The sequence below is a fragment of the Solanum verrucosum genome, unplaced genomic scaffold (genome assembly GCF_900185275.1).
Source record: "Solanum verrucosum unplaced genomic scaffold, falcon-dt-bn FXZP01000154.1, whole genome shotgun sequence".
Taxonomy (NCBI): Eukaryota; Viridiplantae; Streptophyta; class Magnoliopsida; order Solanales; family Solanaceae; genus Solanum; species Solanum verrucosum.
In genome coordinates, this window is record NW_026020217.1 from 1,496,406 (window position 1) to 1,514,113 (window position 17,708).

At 30.5% G+C, this 17,708-nt stretch overlaps 2 protein-coding genes across 2 annotated transcripts in view; both read right to left on the bottom strand.

Annotated features, from left to right (window-relative positions):
• Positions 1–17,708, bottom strand: part of LOC125830748 (probable serine/threonine-protein kinase PBL3) — a 253,789-nt gene that overhangs the window by 121,136 nt on the left and 114,945 nt on the right. The gene's annotated exons all lie outside the window — the stretch shown is intronic.
• On the bottom strand, positions 8,237–10,121 carry LOC125830754 (transcription factor PRE6-like). The gene is made up of 2 exons (XM_049509925.1): positions 9,702–10,121; positions 8,237–8,636 (listed from the first exon to the last, which is right to left on the bottom strand). Exons 1-2 carry the CDS (start codon positions 9,807–9,809, stop codon positions 8,484–8,486), a joined length of 261 nt encoding a protein of 86 aa, XP_049365882.1. The 5' UTR covers positions 9,810–10,121; the 3' UTR covers positions 8,237–8,483.

Sequence of the window (17,708 nt, forward strand, 5' to 3'; positions counted from 1 at the left end):
GTCATCTGATCTAGAAATGAAAGCTTGTCGAGAAGAGATTGTTCGTAGAATGTGGGAAGATTATATAAAGGAATAGTTTGTTACTACCTTCTCCGGAGGTTGTTATAACCGAATCAATGACAAGTTTGACTATGCATTAATGTGTTGCTCTTGTCTATATTGTTATTTTGTTGTTGTTGATTGTTATCAATTATGTTATAAGGTTATTTTTAACGGAACATATTCATTATAAATAGATAATACAAACTTATGAGTTTTTTTAATAGTTTTTAGAATTTATGGGTATAAATCATATTTGAAATAGTCAAATATTAATTATTATTTTTTTGGGAGGAGGGGGGGGGGGGGGGGGCTAGGGCCAAACACATGGCATTAACTTTGGAAAAACTTGGCCTAAGTATTATTTGGCAAAAAAACTTGGAAACTTGGGGTCAAATACTAGCGAAGTCTCCTCTTTCTTTCTTGTTTAATTTGCCTTCACAAACTTGATAATGCAAAGTTTTTCTTGTCTTGATACACACAAAAATGAGGCTAGTGATTACTTTTTTTTTTGGATTTCTCATTCGGTGTCCGGAGCCCATATTAGAGCTCCGACAAAATCCAAATCGTGCACTGCAGGATCCATTCGGGGGTGGCTCTTCCAACAGAATTTTCTCCAAATCCGGGCTTGAACCCGATGCTAGTGATTACTTACATACACCAAAGTCTATGTTAATCCACTGAAATATATGTGATACTTGTTTGTATATTGTTATAATGCAAAAAATTTCTTATTTTGATTCTATTTATAATATGTTTGTTGAAGGTAAAAAACTTATAAAGCTCAATGCCATATTAAGTACTACCTTACTTATGTCACTTGGGATGGGAAACTATTTTGCATAGGAAAGCGTTAGAAGGGATCGAGAAAATCATATCTTCAAAGCTCATCACTTCAATAAAGACATTGAACTGAAGATCAAGCTGCTCCTCAAGCTTTTCTAATGAATCCACAATAGTACATGTACATGAGGAGTAGCCTCTTATCTCTAGTTTCTTTTTAGTAGCCCATGAATAGTTGACACTTGTTAGGGAATCGTATTTTAGTGTGAAGTTTCTCTAGCTACTTTTTGGTATACTCCTTGTATATATACACGATTTTCCTACCTTATATTACAAAAAAATCATTGTTGTTGCTCAATTTTTTTTTACTCTGGTGCTAATTAAACTGATTCCTCAACTGAATTCACTAATAACTAACTCTAATCTTGATTTTCTAACCACTCTTTCCCCTATATACATGACTTTATTTCTCCTAGAGACAAAATTTGGTAAACATGTGATGTTCTTGTACAAGACTACTTAGTATGTGTGTCTATATTAATTAACCCTTGGTAAAATTACATTAAATAATAGTGTTATAATTACATATATCATATTTCAATATAATGTATAGAGATATAGATCATATACCTGCAGAAAAACCAAAATGGTTGTAAAGGGTAGATGAAAATACTTCAAATTCATAAATATTTTAATTCTTATTTTCACTCATAAGGATGCCTCGATTGACTTGTTGGGAATTGAAAAGCTAGTTCCTATATACCACGCGCACGGCCCGTATGCACCCTTGTTGCTTATAGAAGGTAGATCGAAGTTCAAGCATATATAGTAGGAGAATATGTACTAGTTGAAGTTGTAGGGACATCGACCACCTAATATGTCGCAATTTTTGTTATCAATGTTTTGACAATCCATCACAAGTACATATATAGATAAATATGCATGCATCTATTAGTACTTTTAATAAATTTACTGACAATGTATACTATAAGACAGGGGGGGTGGGGGGGGGGGTGTTAAGTTGCATATATATATATAATATATATACATTATCAATATATATGTTGGCAGAAGCGAATCCAGAATTTTTCGAATATGGGTGCACCAAGAAAAATGTATTAAGTGGGAATTGATCCAAACATGGGTGCACCAAGAAAAATGTATTAAGTGGGAATTGATCCTCAGTCCTCAAAGTCAAAAGCTCAACATTTAACCATGTGGACCAACTAGACTTTTTATAGTAGAGCAACTTTCACATATAGCAAACACAAAATTCATATTTGTATGCTATAGCAAAATTTGCATAATTGCTCTCTATAGCAAACATATATATGTATAATTCGCTATACATGTACAAAAAAAAAACAGTTGTATAATCTGCTTTGGTATACATATACAAAAAGATCAATTGTATAAAGTGAGAGAGGTGAGTGAGCGAGCGAGATTTGGGAGAGGGGAGAGAGGGGAACGAATATATATGTATATATACAATTTTCACGCATTTTATACATTTGCGTTTTTGTATAAAGTGAGAGAGGCGAGTGAGAGAGCGAGATCTGGGAGAGGGGAACGAAAATATATGTATATATATAATTTTCCCTCGCTTCATACAAACACAAACACATTTTATACAATTTGCGCTTTTTGTATAAAGTGAGAGAGGCGAGTGAGAGAGTGAGATCTGGGAGAGTGGCGAGTGAGATATGGGAGAGGGGAGAGAGGGGAACGAAAATATATGTATATATACAATTTTCTCTTGCTTTATACAAACACAAACGCATTTTATACACTTGCGTTTGTATAAAAAATGAGAGAGGCAAGGGAGAGAACGAGAGTAGCGAGCGAGATTCACCAGGAGAGAGGTGAAATAGCAACAGTTTGCTATGAGGTACAATTAAATCAAACTATATTTATAGCATTTAATTTGAATTAATAGTTTGCTATTATATACAATTTTCCCTTTATAGTATGGGTGCAAGAATATAATATTATACAAATGTTAGAAAATATATACATAAAATATCTAATTTTACGAAGAGACCACGGGTTTGGATGCCCTATTTTTTGCACCTAAATTCGCCATTGTATGTTGGTATGTATATTATGCATATATTTAGTATAAAATATACACAATTTATACAACACTATATATATATATATATATATATATAGGTAAAAGGGATAATTGTACAAAATGACAAACTTATAATCTAAAATAAATGGAGTAGCTACTGTTTGATTTAATTGCGCCCCGTAGCAAACGTTTGCCAGTCGCCTCTCTCCCTCCAAATTCTCGCTCGACACTCTCCCTTTCTCGCTCGCTCCCTCTATGCTCGCCTCTCTCGCTTTATACAACAGAATTGTATAAATTGCGTTTTTGTTTGTATAAAGCGAGAGAAAATTGTATATACACATGCAAATACATATTTATTCGTCCTATACACTTATAATTATATAATAAAAATATTCCCCTGCCCAGTTCTCTTTTGCCTTTCTCTCTTTCTCGTTTTATACAAACACAGATTATACAATATAATGTAAAATTCATGTTTGTATAATATATAATTTATGTTTGTATTAAGCGAAAGAAAATTGTATATACACATGCAAATACATAAATATTCATCTTATACACTTATAATTATACAATACAAATATTTCCCTGCCCAGTTCTCTTTTACCTTTCTCTCTTTCTCGTTTTATACAAACACAGATTATACAAATATAATGTATAATTTATGTTTGTATAATGTATAATTTATGTTTGTATAAAGCGAAAGAGAGAGCGATTTTTGATATACAAATATTTTTGTCAACGATTTATACAAACGAGAGGCTAACAACAATTTATACAAATGGTCTGCCAACGAAATTATACAAATTTGAAGAGGAGCCAACGAATTATACAATTGCTTCTTTTTGTATATATGTATAGCGAAATAGACATAGCTTTCAATTGTATATGTATAGCGAATTATACATATATATGTTTGCTATGGAACGCAATTATGCAAACTTTGCTATAGCATACAAATATGATTTTTTGTTTGTAATATGTGAAAGTTACTCTAATATATTTGCTTTGTATAATCATGTATAATTTTTATATAAAAAGTATTCACTTCATTTCTGGGGTTTGTGTTAGGATATTAACCGGATGATTGTTAAATATAGGTTTGGGATATGTTGCGCGCATTTTAACTAATTTCATGACATTTTTGTTATTGTTATTTCCCATTAGTATAATAACAATATAAATATAAGGTAACTTTGTTCAAATTCACTAGTATAGTTATCAAATAACTATATCTACGTGTTTGAACATGTGGGGAAAAATCAGTTAGCACTTTTGTTTTCGATGAAATTTGAACCTAGGATCTCATACAGAAGCAAAGTTAGAATTTGAAACTTTTCTATTTTGGAATTCTAGTTTTCTTATGTTATTATTGTTGGATTCTAACTTGGTGATCTGTATATATTTAACGGAAAAAGAATAAGTATACTTTCAAACTATGACAAATGGTATGTCAATATCCTTTGTTATACTTTAAAGATTAAGTAGGCATTTGGACATGCGATACCATATCACGATATGAAATCGTGAGATGGAATCAGCGTTTGGACATGCGAATTTACGCTAATTCCATCTCATGATTTCATATCATGAGATGTGATCTCATATTCTCCAAAAACCATGATATGAGAATTCCATATCATGATTTGAGATATTTTTAATACAAAAATTGATACACAAGTTTATATTTTGTTAAAACAATCCCACACTTATATCTACTAACCATTTATTTCATATGTAAATAAAATTTATAATCACATCATTACTTTTTAAAATTTATTATTCTCACCGACATAAAATTTATTATTCTCACCAACATATAGTCAATTTAACTCACATCAACCGATTGTTGAGTAATAAATTTGATCTCTTCATTTACTCCAACACCTAATTATTACTTCTACCGTTTTTTATTTATTACAACTCAAAGTAACAATGTTGGTTCGTCTTCTCGATCACATGATCGAGAAATGCAAGTTCGACGTGAGAAAATTGTCTGTACTATGTGGGAGGTTTTTCCTTATATGATAAAGACTAGTACACTACAATTTATGTTCAATTTTCTTTTTATTGAATTAAACTTTGATGAATTAAAGTTAGATGAAACAGTTACTTAAGTGGAGAACAAAAAACTTTGTAATAATTTATTATGCGATTTTATAATTTTTTGTTTATTTGGTAAGATTGAATAAACAATTGGTGTTATTTTAATAATTTTACAACTTCTGAGATTCTTATGTTTATGAGAAAATATACAACACAAAAATTACATATCGCATGTCCAAACAAAACTTCAATTTCATCTCATAATTCCATATTATGATATCATATCATGATTTCATATCATGATATCATATTGTATGGCCAAACGGGCCCTAAGGTTGTACATATCCTTACCGTCATACTTTTGAGTTGTATATAACCTTAAATCTAACAGATGGACACGCAACTCCATCTAAATGTACGATCCCCAACCCATAATGTACATACTAGCTTCTTTCTTGATCTCATAATTTTCTACCCACTTTATTGACGTTGAGCCAAATCCTCGAATTTTTTTCTTACCCCCCCCCCCCACCCACACACACACCTTTTCCATTCGTTCCAGAGGATAATCATATTTTTCTTCTTATTCCAACTATATATCCAAATCCAGATTATCCACATATTTGAAGTTACAACCCATTTTGTTAAATTTAACTAATTAGAAACAATCCCAAAATTTGGATGTTTTAATTAAGTGGAGAAATCCCAGTAATGGACAATTAGGACAAAAAAACAGAAGGGACATATCAATGTTTTAACTTATTTATGCTAATTCTAAAAGTTTCACTATCAGATTATGACTTACGATCAGCCAAAAGCGAGTAAGTAATTAATATTTTCTTCGCTTTAATTTATGTGATGTTGTTTGATTTGATACAAAAATTGTTAAGAAAAGACTTTTGAAATTTATGGTCTAAAATTACAGTTGATAGAAGCACCAACTAATTAAGGTTATTGAAAATATAATATGTTAGGTCTAAAAAGTATAATTCTTAGGGGGGATGCTGCCAATCCTACCGAGGACTTTATGGATTTCTTTTCCGGAAAGCGAGAAACAAGTAGGACCTCCTTTCTCTAGCTTATTAGGGGCCTACCAAGGAGTTCCATTAGTGACTGCCTCTTGCCTATCTCACCCCCTTCCGTCAGCTGGGTGAGCCTAGATCGAAAATTCCATTGAATGAAACCTCGCGCTAGGGATAAGCCTCATTTCTAGGAAGCCCGCGAATAAACTTGAATACATATAGGATACACCGGTGCTAAAACCTTTTCTCAAGATATCTTTCAAACTGTTGGGGTCGTTGCTCCGGATCTTGTTCTCCTGGTGTGAAACCAGTTGGTTCCGTATATGCAATATAATTTTTTTATACATATAATATTATACTTTTTAGAGAAAAAATGTTCAATTGATCTTGAAATTTGTCAAGCTAGCAATAACTAACCACCCAATACTAGATTAGAAATAAGCCAAAAAATTATTGTATATAAATATACAAATACTTATTTTTATTAAAAAAATAATTTCGATACTTAAAGTTTAATTATTAGATTTGTTGATAACTACTTTTAATTTGGACTAATTGTAATATCTTAATTTTAGTACGAAAAAGACATTTATTTGACATGAATAGAATCATGACATCAAAGGTTGACCTACAGGGTCCAAATAATATTGATAGGACAATATATTTATTTTTGGCTAAAATTTTCAAATTTCATCTTGATTTATAAATCATTAACAAATAGTGACTAGGGCTCACCAAATATTATTATCATCCTATCCCTTTCACACGAGATACACCTTTTTTTCTTTTTTTCTTTTTTCTTTTTTGCTTTTTTAAAATTATATATATGACATTAATTCTCTAGTATTCTATGTAATCACTTAAACCAAATTAATGCAGTATTATATTTATAAATTAAAGAATTAATTCCATTCATAATTAATTAGTCTAAGAAAATGCTAAAAAAAATATAAGAAAAAAGCTTCTGTAACAATGCAAATTTAAGTGTAATTAAGTCCATTCATTTCTCATGTAGTTAATATTTTTGACAAGAGATGTTAAATTAAGCAAATAAAAATATAATTTGTCTACAATTAAGCTTTTAGATTGGATAATCATACAATTCAACAACTCATATTGCTTATATAGCTTAATAAATTATCAGAGAAAAAAAGATATCGAGCAATAACAACAATAATATTATATACGGAAAAGGGCCTAAAATACCCTCGAACTATTGGAAATGGTACAAAACTACCCTTCATACACCTATTGGCTCCCCAATACCCTTCCATCCACCTTTGGCTCTAATATTGACCACTTTTATAGCGGATTATCATTTAAATAATTTATTTAAATATGTGGCGGCCATTAGTTACAATTTAATTACTTAAATTAGTTTATAAACTCACTCATTACTAATTATACCCAACCCAAATTGACTGCATTCGACTCAAATTAATTATACCAAACCAAGTTAATTACACCCGCCTCAAATTACATTTACTCCACCGATTAAAACAAATACACCCTTCATTCCCAACATTTACTTCCTCTTCCAACCTTACTTCCCAATATATTCGCTTACAATTTCGAAAAAAACATTATCTAAATTCACTCATGTATCACCATAAAAAATCACGAGTGTTTTGGTGATTTTTTTATGGTGATACACGTGTGTATTTAGGTAGTGTTTTTTTGAGATTGTAGGCGAATATATTAGGGAAGAAGGTTGGAAGATGAAGTGAAATGTTGGGAATGAAGGGTACATGTATTTGTTTTAATCGGTGGGGTAAATGTAATTTGGGACGAGTGTAATTAATTAATTTTTGGGTCGGATATAATTAATAATGGGTGAGTTTGTAAATTAATTTAAGTTATTAAATTGTATCCAATAGATGGTCGACACGTAGTTAAAATATTATTTAAATGACAATTTGTTATAAAAGTGGTCAATATTGTACCCCAAAGATGGATGACAGGGGTATTTGAGAGTCAATAGGTGGATGGAGGGTAGTTTTGTACTATTCAAATAGTTCAAGGGTATTGTAGGCCCTTTCCGTATTATATATTATATATAGTGTATTTTCACAAATGGATTTGGAAAGGGTTTATAAGTGTATGCAGATCCTACTTCTATCTCGTAGAGATAGAGAGATTGTTTTCAAAAAATCATCGGCTCAAGTAACGCATAACAGAGCCAATAAATAAAAGAGAATACAATAGTAAACAAGACATAACAAATAATACAGAAAATGTATCATAATATTCAGAGCAAAATAACACGATACCGAATGATGAAAACATCTCAAATACTTATATACTTAAAAAAAGGCTGAGATCAAAGAAACATCAGCTCTTAAAACAGATGGATACAACAATACAACATAAAGTAAAAGAACTATTCAAAATTGGAAAACAGAAAAATAGAAATTCATTTTGACCTATAGTGGCCAAAAAACCCTAATTAATAATATAAATGCTCCATCTTTTTTTAATAATAGAAATTTTAAATGAAGTTGAGCTATTTAATTAAATAGCTACATAAGTAAGCTTCTAATAATAGCAGCTTGAGCACTATCACTATCAGTTGATTCCAAAAGTTGTGATAATCTCTCACTTAATCCATCCACTTCTCTGTGTAAATTTCTTATATAGTTGCAAGTCTCTTGCAGCACTTTTGAAGCTGAAACCTGTTTAATTTAATTGAAAAAAAAAAACATAAAGAATGTTAGAAACTAGATAATATTTGAGGCCCTAGACTAAGTTGTGAATCTATCAGAAACAACCTCTCTATTCTCAAAAAGGTAGGGTAAGGCTTGAGTGCACCTCACCCTCCCCAGATCGATCATCTCCACTTGTGAAATTATATTGAGTTTGTTTTATTGTTGTTGCAACCTATGTTATTATATTCTTTAAAAATGTCGATAAATATGTGTCGAATATTTTAAAAAGAGTGTATTTTGAAGAATCTAACGCAAGTACAATAACAATTTTGACAAGTCCAAGCAACATAAATTTTTAACACAAATTGTTGCTTAAATATTGCAAAGGGTGCATGTGTATATAGGTCACTTTCAAGCAAGATACTATATATTATATATGAGGTGTGGGATTCTAACTTACATAAATAAGTAATTAATTCCATTTCAATATTTTTTTCAAAAATATGAAATTAAGGATATTACGTAGCTATCACGCATCAAGAACGTAATAAAAAAAATAAAAAATTATGAAAAAGCAACATCTTATTCTTTTCACGAGAACTTCTGTATCGTAAAAATATTCAGACAGGCTCCACATCATCTTGTTAATTAGCAGTCAAAAACCCTATAGTGGTAATTCAATAGGTCAAGTAAGTCTGCTGACAAGCCTGTCGGCTATTAGCTTCTTGGCCCTCATCTTATATTCCTATTTAGGAAAACTATTTTATTGTATTATCAAATACAGGTCAGACTCAACTTCTCGCTTTCATGTAAATCGTTTTACAAGTAAAACGGGGTATTGAGGAACGGGACATCAATCGAGGAGAAAGGGGAATGCGTCGAAGCGACAAACAAGACAAGTACATTTTGAATTGAGGGCTTGTGGGCATGAAAATGTCACACTCAAACTTTATCTCTTAAAGGAAAAGAAATTAAAGACCACACAATATAAATTTAGGAAGTTACTTGGAAAGACCTAACATGTAGTATAGTAAAAAAAAATATATATAGATATACGCTGACAGTATAAAGAACGATGATGATGATAGATACCTTGTCAGAACGTCTATTGCGAATTTCAGGAATAAGTTGTTGCAACTTGGAAACAAGATCAGCGATTTGATCATCGCTTATTCTGGAACGTGATCGTCTGCTTGACATTATATATAATGAAACTCAAGAAAGAACAAAAGGGGCAGAGAAAGTAAAAATGGGAGAAAGAGTTGTTGTTGTTGTTAAGTGAGTTGTCAGATAGAATAGAATGTTGAAAATGAATTGAGAGTTTAGTGTGGGAGATGGGAGTTTAAAAAGAAGAGAAGAAGAGAGAAAGAGACAAGTTAATTATGGACAGAGAGATAAGGAGGCCATGAAGAGGAAATTAAAAAAACACTAAGGAAGGAGTGTTGGAGGTGAACAAGACAAGTGCATGGGAGAAAGAAGTGGGCTATTCTTGTTTTTAAATAGAAAGAGAGAGAGATCTATATATCATTTTGAGGTGAGAGACGGATTCAAGATTTGATATTAATTGGTAGAATAATATTTAAACTTATTTTTAAAATATTTTTCATTATATATATATATTTATGATTCGTATAAACGATATTGAATTTATAAAATGTAAGCGATATATTCTCCCCTATTTGAGAATATGGGAATCCATGGGTAATGTAAAGTATTAATTTCAGTGTGACTAATTATCCTTTTGGACTAGCTACTAAACATTGCCTTGGTAAGTTATTGTCTCACCAGCTAGCTAGCTAATCAGACATGAGCTCATTCTAAGGCGGATTCCTCCTTTTGCTCCTTAGTCTACATGTTATTAATTAACAGTCATCTCTAGTTGTTTTTCCCCTTTCGAGGATAGGTTTTTATGTGTTACTCACTCGTTCGCTATTGATAACACCGTTTCATTTTATTTGTATGTATTAAGCATTCCATCAACGTTTAACACTCCATGCTATTCATAGTTGTTTTACTTATAGCTTCCTTGTTCATAGACAAAACATGTTCAAAATTGTCTTTCATTACAAGGCATAATTTGTATCCATATGCTTCATATTCGCCTAGAAGTCACTCTCAGAAATATAGTCATCCCCGCCTTCTCAAATCAATCTCGCAATCGTCTTATTCATTCTCATTGAACGTTGGCGGAAGAACAAATCCAACTATATGTGAATATAATAAAATTTAATCTATAGTGCAAGTATTACAACATTCATAATAGGGACGACAAGGGGGCAAGACAGATGCGATGCGAAGCGAATTTGATCTTATGCGGAGCAGGTGGAGTTTCGACTTATGTAGTGCAATGCGAGAAAAACAGAATAATTATCTTTTATATATTAACTTAATTTTTATGAAGAGTCTCGCATTAGCCCTTAAAGGATGAGTGGTTTCTTTAATATGACTTGAGCAATAATCCTCACCTTTCGAGCTAGTTTTTGGGGTTAGTAAGGCCTAAAATTCATTATTTATCATGATACCAGAGAATGATTCAACCCAATTCTCATTTTGCCCCCCCCCCCCCCCCCCAACCCACCTCTTCCTATTAAAATTGGCCACATACCAGAATGTCCATTTTTGGGCATGAGGAGATGCGTGAAGAGTCTCGATCTCTTCAATATACTTAAGCAATCATCACCTCTTAAGCTAGTTTTTGAGGTTGGATTAAGCACAAAATCTGTTCTTTATCAATTGTAATTGACATTTAATTAAGCAACTTATTCAAATATACATATCGTCTAAATAAAATAAATACTCCTTGTATATTTAAATTCGTTTGTCTTAATTCAGAATATGAGCGTTCAATTGACAAATGTTCTTGTGAATTCAGACACAAATCCTCAATTTTTCTTGAAAGTAAATTTTGGGAAAAAGGACAAATATACTTCTGAACTATCGTAAATGATATGCAGATATCCTTAGTTATAGTTTTGGGACATTGGTGCCCCTGCCGTCAAAAAACTAGAGCATATATACCTTTTATAGTAACAGACATACATGTGTCATAATCTTATACACTGATCTGACATTTATTAAATATTGGATCGACGGATAAGATTGTGCCACGTGTCCCTATTTAGTCTTCCATTAGAGTGAAAGGCATATATGCTCTAGTTTTTGAACGACAGGGGCACCAATGTCCCAAAAGTATGACAAATGATATCTGCATACCATTTACGATAGTTCGGAGATATATTTATCCTTTTACCCGTAAATTTTCATATATAAGAAATACTATAAGTTGCGATAGTTACAACCATTCAAATATTTAGTAAGTATTATATGTTGCACCCATCCTTTTCATTATGTTTCCCAAGTGAGGAGTTTACATAACAAAATCAAGTGGGAGTGAACACAAAATAGGGTATGGGGTTGGGGTCTTGGGGAGGGGGGTGGGGGATAATTTTGCCCTTGTTTATCAGCCAACTTTGCGGGCCTTGTTTGTGTCAGTAGTAGCACGCAAGCCCATGTTATCTTATTATCTCTTTGTCATTTTAATATAACTACCACCGAAACATTTCTCTATAGTCTCTCTATAACTCTTAATTAATTCTCTCTTTCGAGGAATAGAGTCAAAATTTGAAATTTATCATTTCTTTTAACTTAATGATTTCTAAGTTCAAAAATAAATACATAACTAAAGTTAAAAAAGTTAAAGTTTGTAGTCGATATTCTGGCTCTGTTTTCGCCTCTAAGTACCCCCTACCTCACTCACAAGTACCCCACTTTTTTTTTTAAAAATTCCGATGTTTAATACTCAAATTGGAATCTGACTATCTTGAATTCGCGTCATGTAGGGTCTCGCTTTCTATTAAGATTTTTTTTCATTTTTAGAGCTCGAACTCAAACCTTTTATTAAGAGAAAAACAGTCTCATTCAGTGCATCACGTCTATTCGTGATACCCCACATCAATTTTACTAACATGACAAATACTCAAATAGTGTCATGTTGAAAATTGAAATCAACTTCACGATTTTCAAAATCGTGAAGATCTTATATCTTCATGTGTCACTTATTTTTACTCTATACTAGCGAAGTGTAGATACTAGAGGCTAGTAGCTTGACTTGACTTAGCATGGTATTGTTGACCAAAAAGGATTTAAAATGAAGTGAGTGAAAATTATAAATGAATCAAGACTTCAATTTTGATATTGATATTTACTCAAGTCTTGATATGATAAAATTATCTAATATCGTCTATGTTAATATTTTCCCTAAGTTTCTTATCATAAATAGCAAATTTAGGATTGGCTAGTCTTTTCCTCGTAAGAAAAAGTTTAGGACTCTATAAATATAGATTTGTTTTTTCTAACTTAATCAACATTCACAATGTAATCTTAGAGGCATTGAGAGTTTTGGTTAGGGGGAGAATTTGTAGGACACAAGTTATTATTTGTGTGAACCTACTTTTATTCTGACTGAATTGGTTGAGATTATTTCTCTCTATATTTTGTACTCTCATATTTATATAATGAATTTCTCATCTCCTCTGTGGACATAGATTGATTAATCGAATCACGTTAAATCTTTGTGTCTTGTGGTATATTTCTTGTTTTTCTTATTACTAATGGTCTTTTGAGGTTTGCTTTGCTAGCTTTCACATGACATCTAATTATTTCGGTCATAACAATATCGTCTATGTTAATAAAAAAAATAATATATACTTAATGAATTAGTTAAAATATGCACAAGCTATCAGAACATTATTGTTATTTAAAAAAATTTGACCTAGATCCAATATATAGTGGTAAAATAACATATAAACTATTGTATGATTAAGAGAGAAGTGAGATATGAATAATAGTTGAATTAATAGTCAACAAAAGGACCTAGTCGTCATGGAAGTGAATTTAGAAAAGATTTTATTTTTTGTTTGGTAGCAAGAAAGCTAATTATATATAATATTTACCTCTAATAAATTAATGTTGATGAGGTGAGATTACATTGGAATAAATGAAACTAACGTATTATATTACTATGAAATTTGTGTAAAATTTCTATGTCACACGTGATGGGGATATGCTCTACCTTTTCCCGGCGAGATTCCTGCTATACATTATGAAAAATATAATGTTATTTTTTAGTCGATGATATATATAACTCAAGAATCTTAGTAGTTCAAGTGGTTTGATTGACTCATGATACATACATATAACTTAAACTTCGTAGATGATATGGGTGTTATGACTAGCCAATTCCGACTCTTCTCTTTTATGTACTATTCGTTTTAATTTATTTGTCTGGTTTTGATCTAAACACAAAATTTAAGCAAGTAAAGAAAAACATTGAATTTTATGGTCTTAAAGTAAAGATATGTAATCAAAATATTTTATCTTGTAATCTTAAACATGCCATGTGAGAAATTGAAGTAAATGTATTGCCAAAAAATAATATAAAGATATTTTTTTAGAATAAACTAAAACTAAAAATAAAACAAACAAATTGAAATGTAGGAAATATCGTTTATAAGAAGGGAAAAAAACATAACAAACCATTCAAAGAATAAAATTTCAAGCTAAGGATACACTATTTTATTTTATTTTTAAGTGAAAGAAATAAATGGGACGAACAAGTGTTGCATGCACACTGCAGTAATATGAGCCGTAAGAAAGATGAGTTGAACCATTTTTTTTTTATCGATTTTTATAATAGTAGGACATCGTGGTAAAATAGATAGACGTGCAACCTTACGACAATTAATATTAATTATTGCTTAGTCTTAATTTTGAGCTGGTTCAAATCTAAATTAATTTTAGATTATATATCTAATTTTCTCTGAAATTATAGTTCGATCAGTTAGAATATATATAATTCTATCAAAAGTCGAAGTTGTAACTACAAATTCAATAAATATATCAATTCATTTTTTTATTCTTGTGAAAGAGGAACAGAAAGCATAATTTTATTCCTATAAAAAGATTTTTTTTTTTATAACCAAAATTTATCCTCTAACTACTCTTCTCTAGTAATCTTCTTAAAATATTATTATAATACTTAATTAAGATCTTTTTCCATCACACTATATATTATGACGTTAATATTTCGATATGCATGGTCTAATATTGTCTATATAATCCAAAGACAATTGGGCAATGAATATACATTTTCAATAATAAAATGCTATAAAATCTCAAAATTTAATCTTTCCACTAAGTTCGGCTGTTTGTCTAATCATGTTGTTTATGTGGGGGAGAAAATGAGTTAAGATTGTTTCACTTTATGTGATCTTCTTCCAAAACTATATTTGTCCTTAATTAATTATTATTGGATTTGTCTTTTCTCTGTCGACACTTTTTTACTATGAAATATCGAATACAAACAAGTAAATTGAGTAAAATTCAATACTTTAAGTAAAGAGCCCAAATTAAACGAGTTATTTTTCTTCCTTTTCTTCTCTATAGACCTATCGCACGTACATGTTCGAATTATATGATTATCTTATTTAAATATTTAAACTATCTAGAAAGGCGAATAGGTATAGCTGGTTATTGCAAAGATTTGTGTTACTAGAGTTCTGAAGGAGGCTTAACTCTCATAGTACCCTTCTTAAAGGGTGATTGTTAGGACCAAAATAATTAGGTGTCATGCAAAAGCTGATAAAGCAAATTTTGAAAGATCATGAGTAAGAAAACAAACGAGAAATATACTAAGACACAAAGATTTAATGTGGTTCGGTCAATCGACCTACATCCACAAAGGAGATGAGCAATTCACTATATAAACATGAAGAGTACAAAATATTGAGTGAAACAACCTCACCCAATTTACTCGGAATACAAAGAGGTTTATTCAAGTGATAACATACCACCTGTGTCCCACAAATTCTCCCTCTAGACAAAACTCTCAAAACACTACATTGTGAATACTGATTAAGTTAGAAGGAAGTCTTAAACTTTTTCCTACAAGAAAAGGACTATCCAAATATGAAGACTTTATGTTTTCCTTTCGAGAAAAAGGAAATTTTTTTTATGGTAAGAAACTCAGGGCAAATACCCTACCGTGATTATAGGAGATTGAGTACTCTTTAGGCGTATTTATTTATTTTTCATTTGTTAATGGTAGTTTACATTGGTAACCAAAATAAAGTATCAAGTATGTTAAATTTTCAAATAATTTTTTTGAGAAAGTTTTGAGTGGACGTTTTGTTTAAACTTATTAAACATGTTTATACACTATTATACACTTCTATATTATATGATTAATACATGATATATTATTTATATAAGTATATATACAAATATTATTGCAAAAAATATTAACTATGCGAAAGTAAATTAAATAATCAAATAATAATATGAATGCAATATGTTGTGTTTTGAGTTATATATATGTACAAATTTCCCTTTTTTATAAATAATATAATTTATGAGAAGGGATTATGTGTTGTAATTTATAAACTTGTAATTATAGCATCGCCGACATAATTTTATATTAAAAGGAACAAACCCCTACTAATAAAATTAAGTTTTCCTAATTTGTCATGCATGTAATGGTCGTTTTCAAATTGTAGGCGGTCACCCCCCACCCCCTCCCACCCCATACGTCAACTCCCATAATTTTTGCCTAGATTAGTGATATATATTGGACTAATGTCAATATTTCTAATATATTATCGTCATATATTTTAATCATTGTTATCGGGTCTACATCACGATCATGAGTGTTATGAGTTTATTATGTATTTTATACGTGTAGGAAGATCATTGAATGAAAACGAATTGAAAATATCTAATTTGGTAGTTTTTTGGAGTTATCCTAACTCTAGCTAGCAATTCAAACTACTCTGAAAATCACATAAAAAAATTGTTATCTCTAATTTTGCTTTTTTAAATCTAAGTTATTAGAGTAATTAAAATACGTACGTACAAATGCTTTTGAGAGAATTATCTTTTACTTACGTATACTTATATTTCATAGAAAATATATACCAAACACGGCCCTTATTAGATGTACATAATTAGTAGGTAATTAAATTAAGTTGGACAAAGAAGATCTATTTGAATATTAAGATTCGTTTAGATAGTTGTGAATAGTACGGAATGTCAGTTGATCAAGTTGTTAATTTGATTAATTTACACTAATCAAATTAATATTTTGTCTAATAGTTGGCCAACTAGCTTTTGATGTACTTATCCCCTCAAGTTGGTGATGAGTCAAATTTTTAGTTGCCGACTAATTAAAATATATGATATATAAACACCAAAAAAGTAAATAATTAAAATGTTAGTACATTATAAATATATAATATATACACAAATAAAAATAAAGATAAATATGATCAACTAATGATCAATGTGTCAATTATTATGATGGAGCAAGTTCAAATTTAGAAGAAAAAAAATATGAAAAGAGCTTTCATAGGAGAGTTGAGTATCTTAATTTAACATCGAAGTTATGGTGGAATGAATCATACTTTAAAGATTTTTATTCTTGATCAAAGGTTTTAATTTCGAGCTTAATAATCATAAATAATAGAAATAACATGATCTTTGATGCATTTTACGTGACACAAATTTAAATTAATCAAAATGCGAAAACTAATGATCATTGAATAGGAGTGAGGAATAACAAAAAGAAGAAGACGGTGGCATTGGAGCGTCGACTAAATTGAGATCGCGCACGGTGCTCCAAAGCTCATTCAGGTGGCATTTCCAACATGATTTTCTGGGTGAAACAGTCTCATCACTATCCCACAACCTGATAACGACGATTTAATTGTAATATTCCATACATGTGCATTTACGAAGTATATGGTGCTCAAGTCTCTTATATATTTATGTTTTGGTAGCACGTACGAAGCAATACATACATACTTTATTAGTAGTCTACTTCGTACCTAGGTTCTTCTTAATTATATTATGGGCCTGCATTGATCTCTTTTTATTATAGGAAAAATTACAAGAATATACTATTTAAGATTTTAATTAACAATATATAAATATACTCTTTTTTATTTACAAAACTAAGTTTTTAATTACAAACATGACATAATATTTAATTTTCGATTTTTAAAAAAAAATTACTTTAATATTTGATTTATTTCCTTTTTTGGGGGG

Bases quoted from the DNA above. Each gene is read 5' to 3' on its own strand.
- LOC125830754 (XM_049509925.1), bottom strand. From the start codon at position 9,809: ATGTCAAGCAGACGATCACGTTCCAGAATAAGCGATGATCAAATCGCT. The intron at 8,637-9,701 runs GTATCTATCATC...TAAATTAAACAG, and splicing joins GCAATAGACGTTCTGACAAG to GTTTCAGCTTCAAAAGTGCT.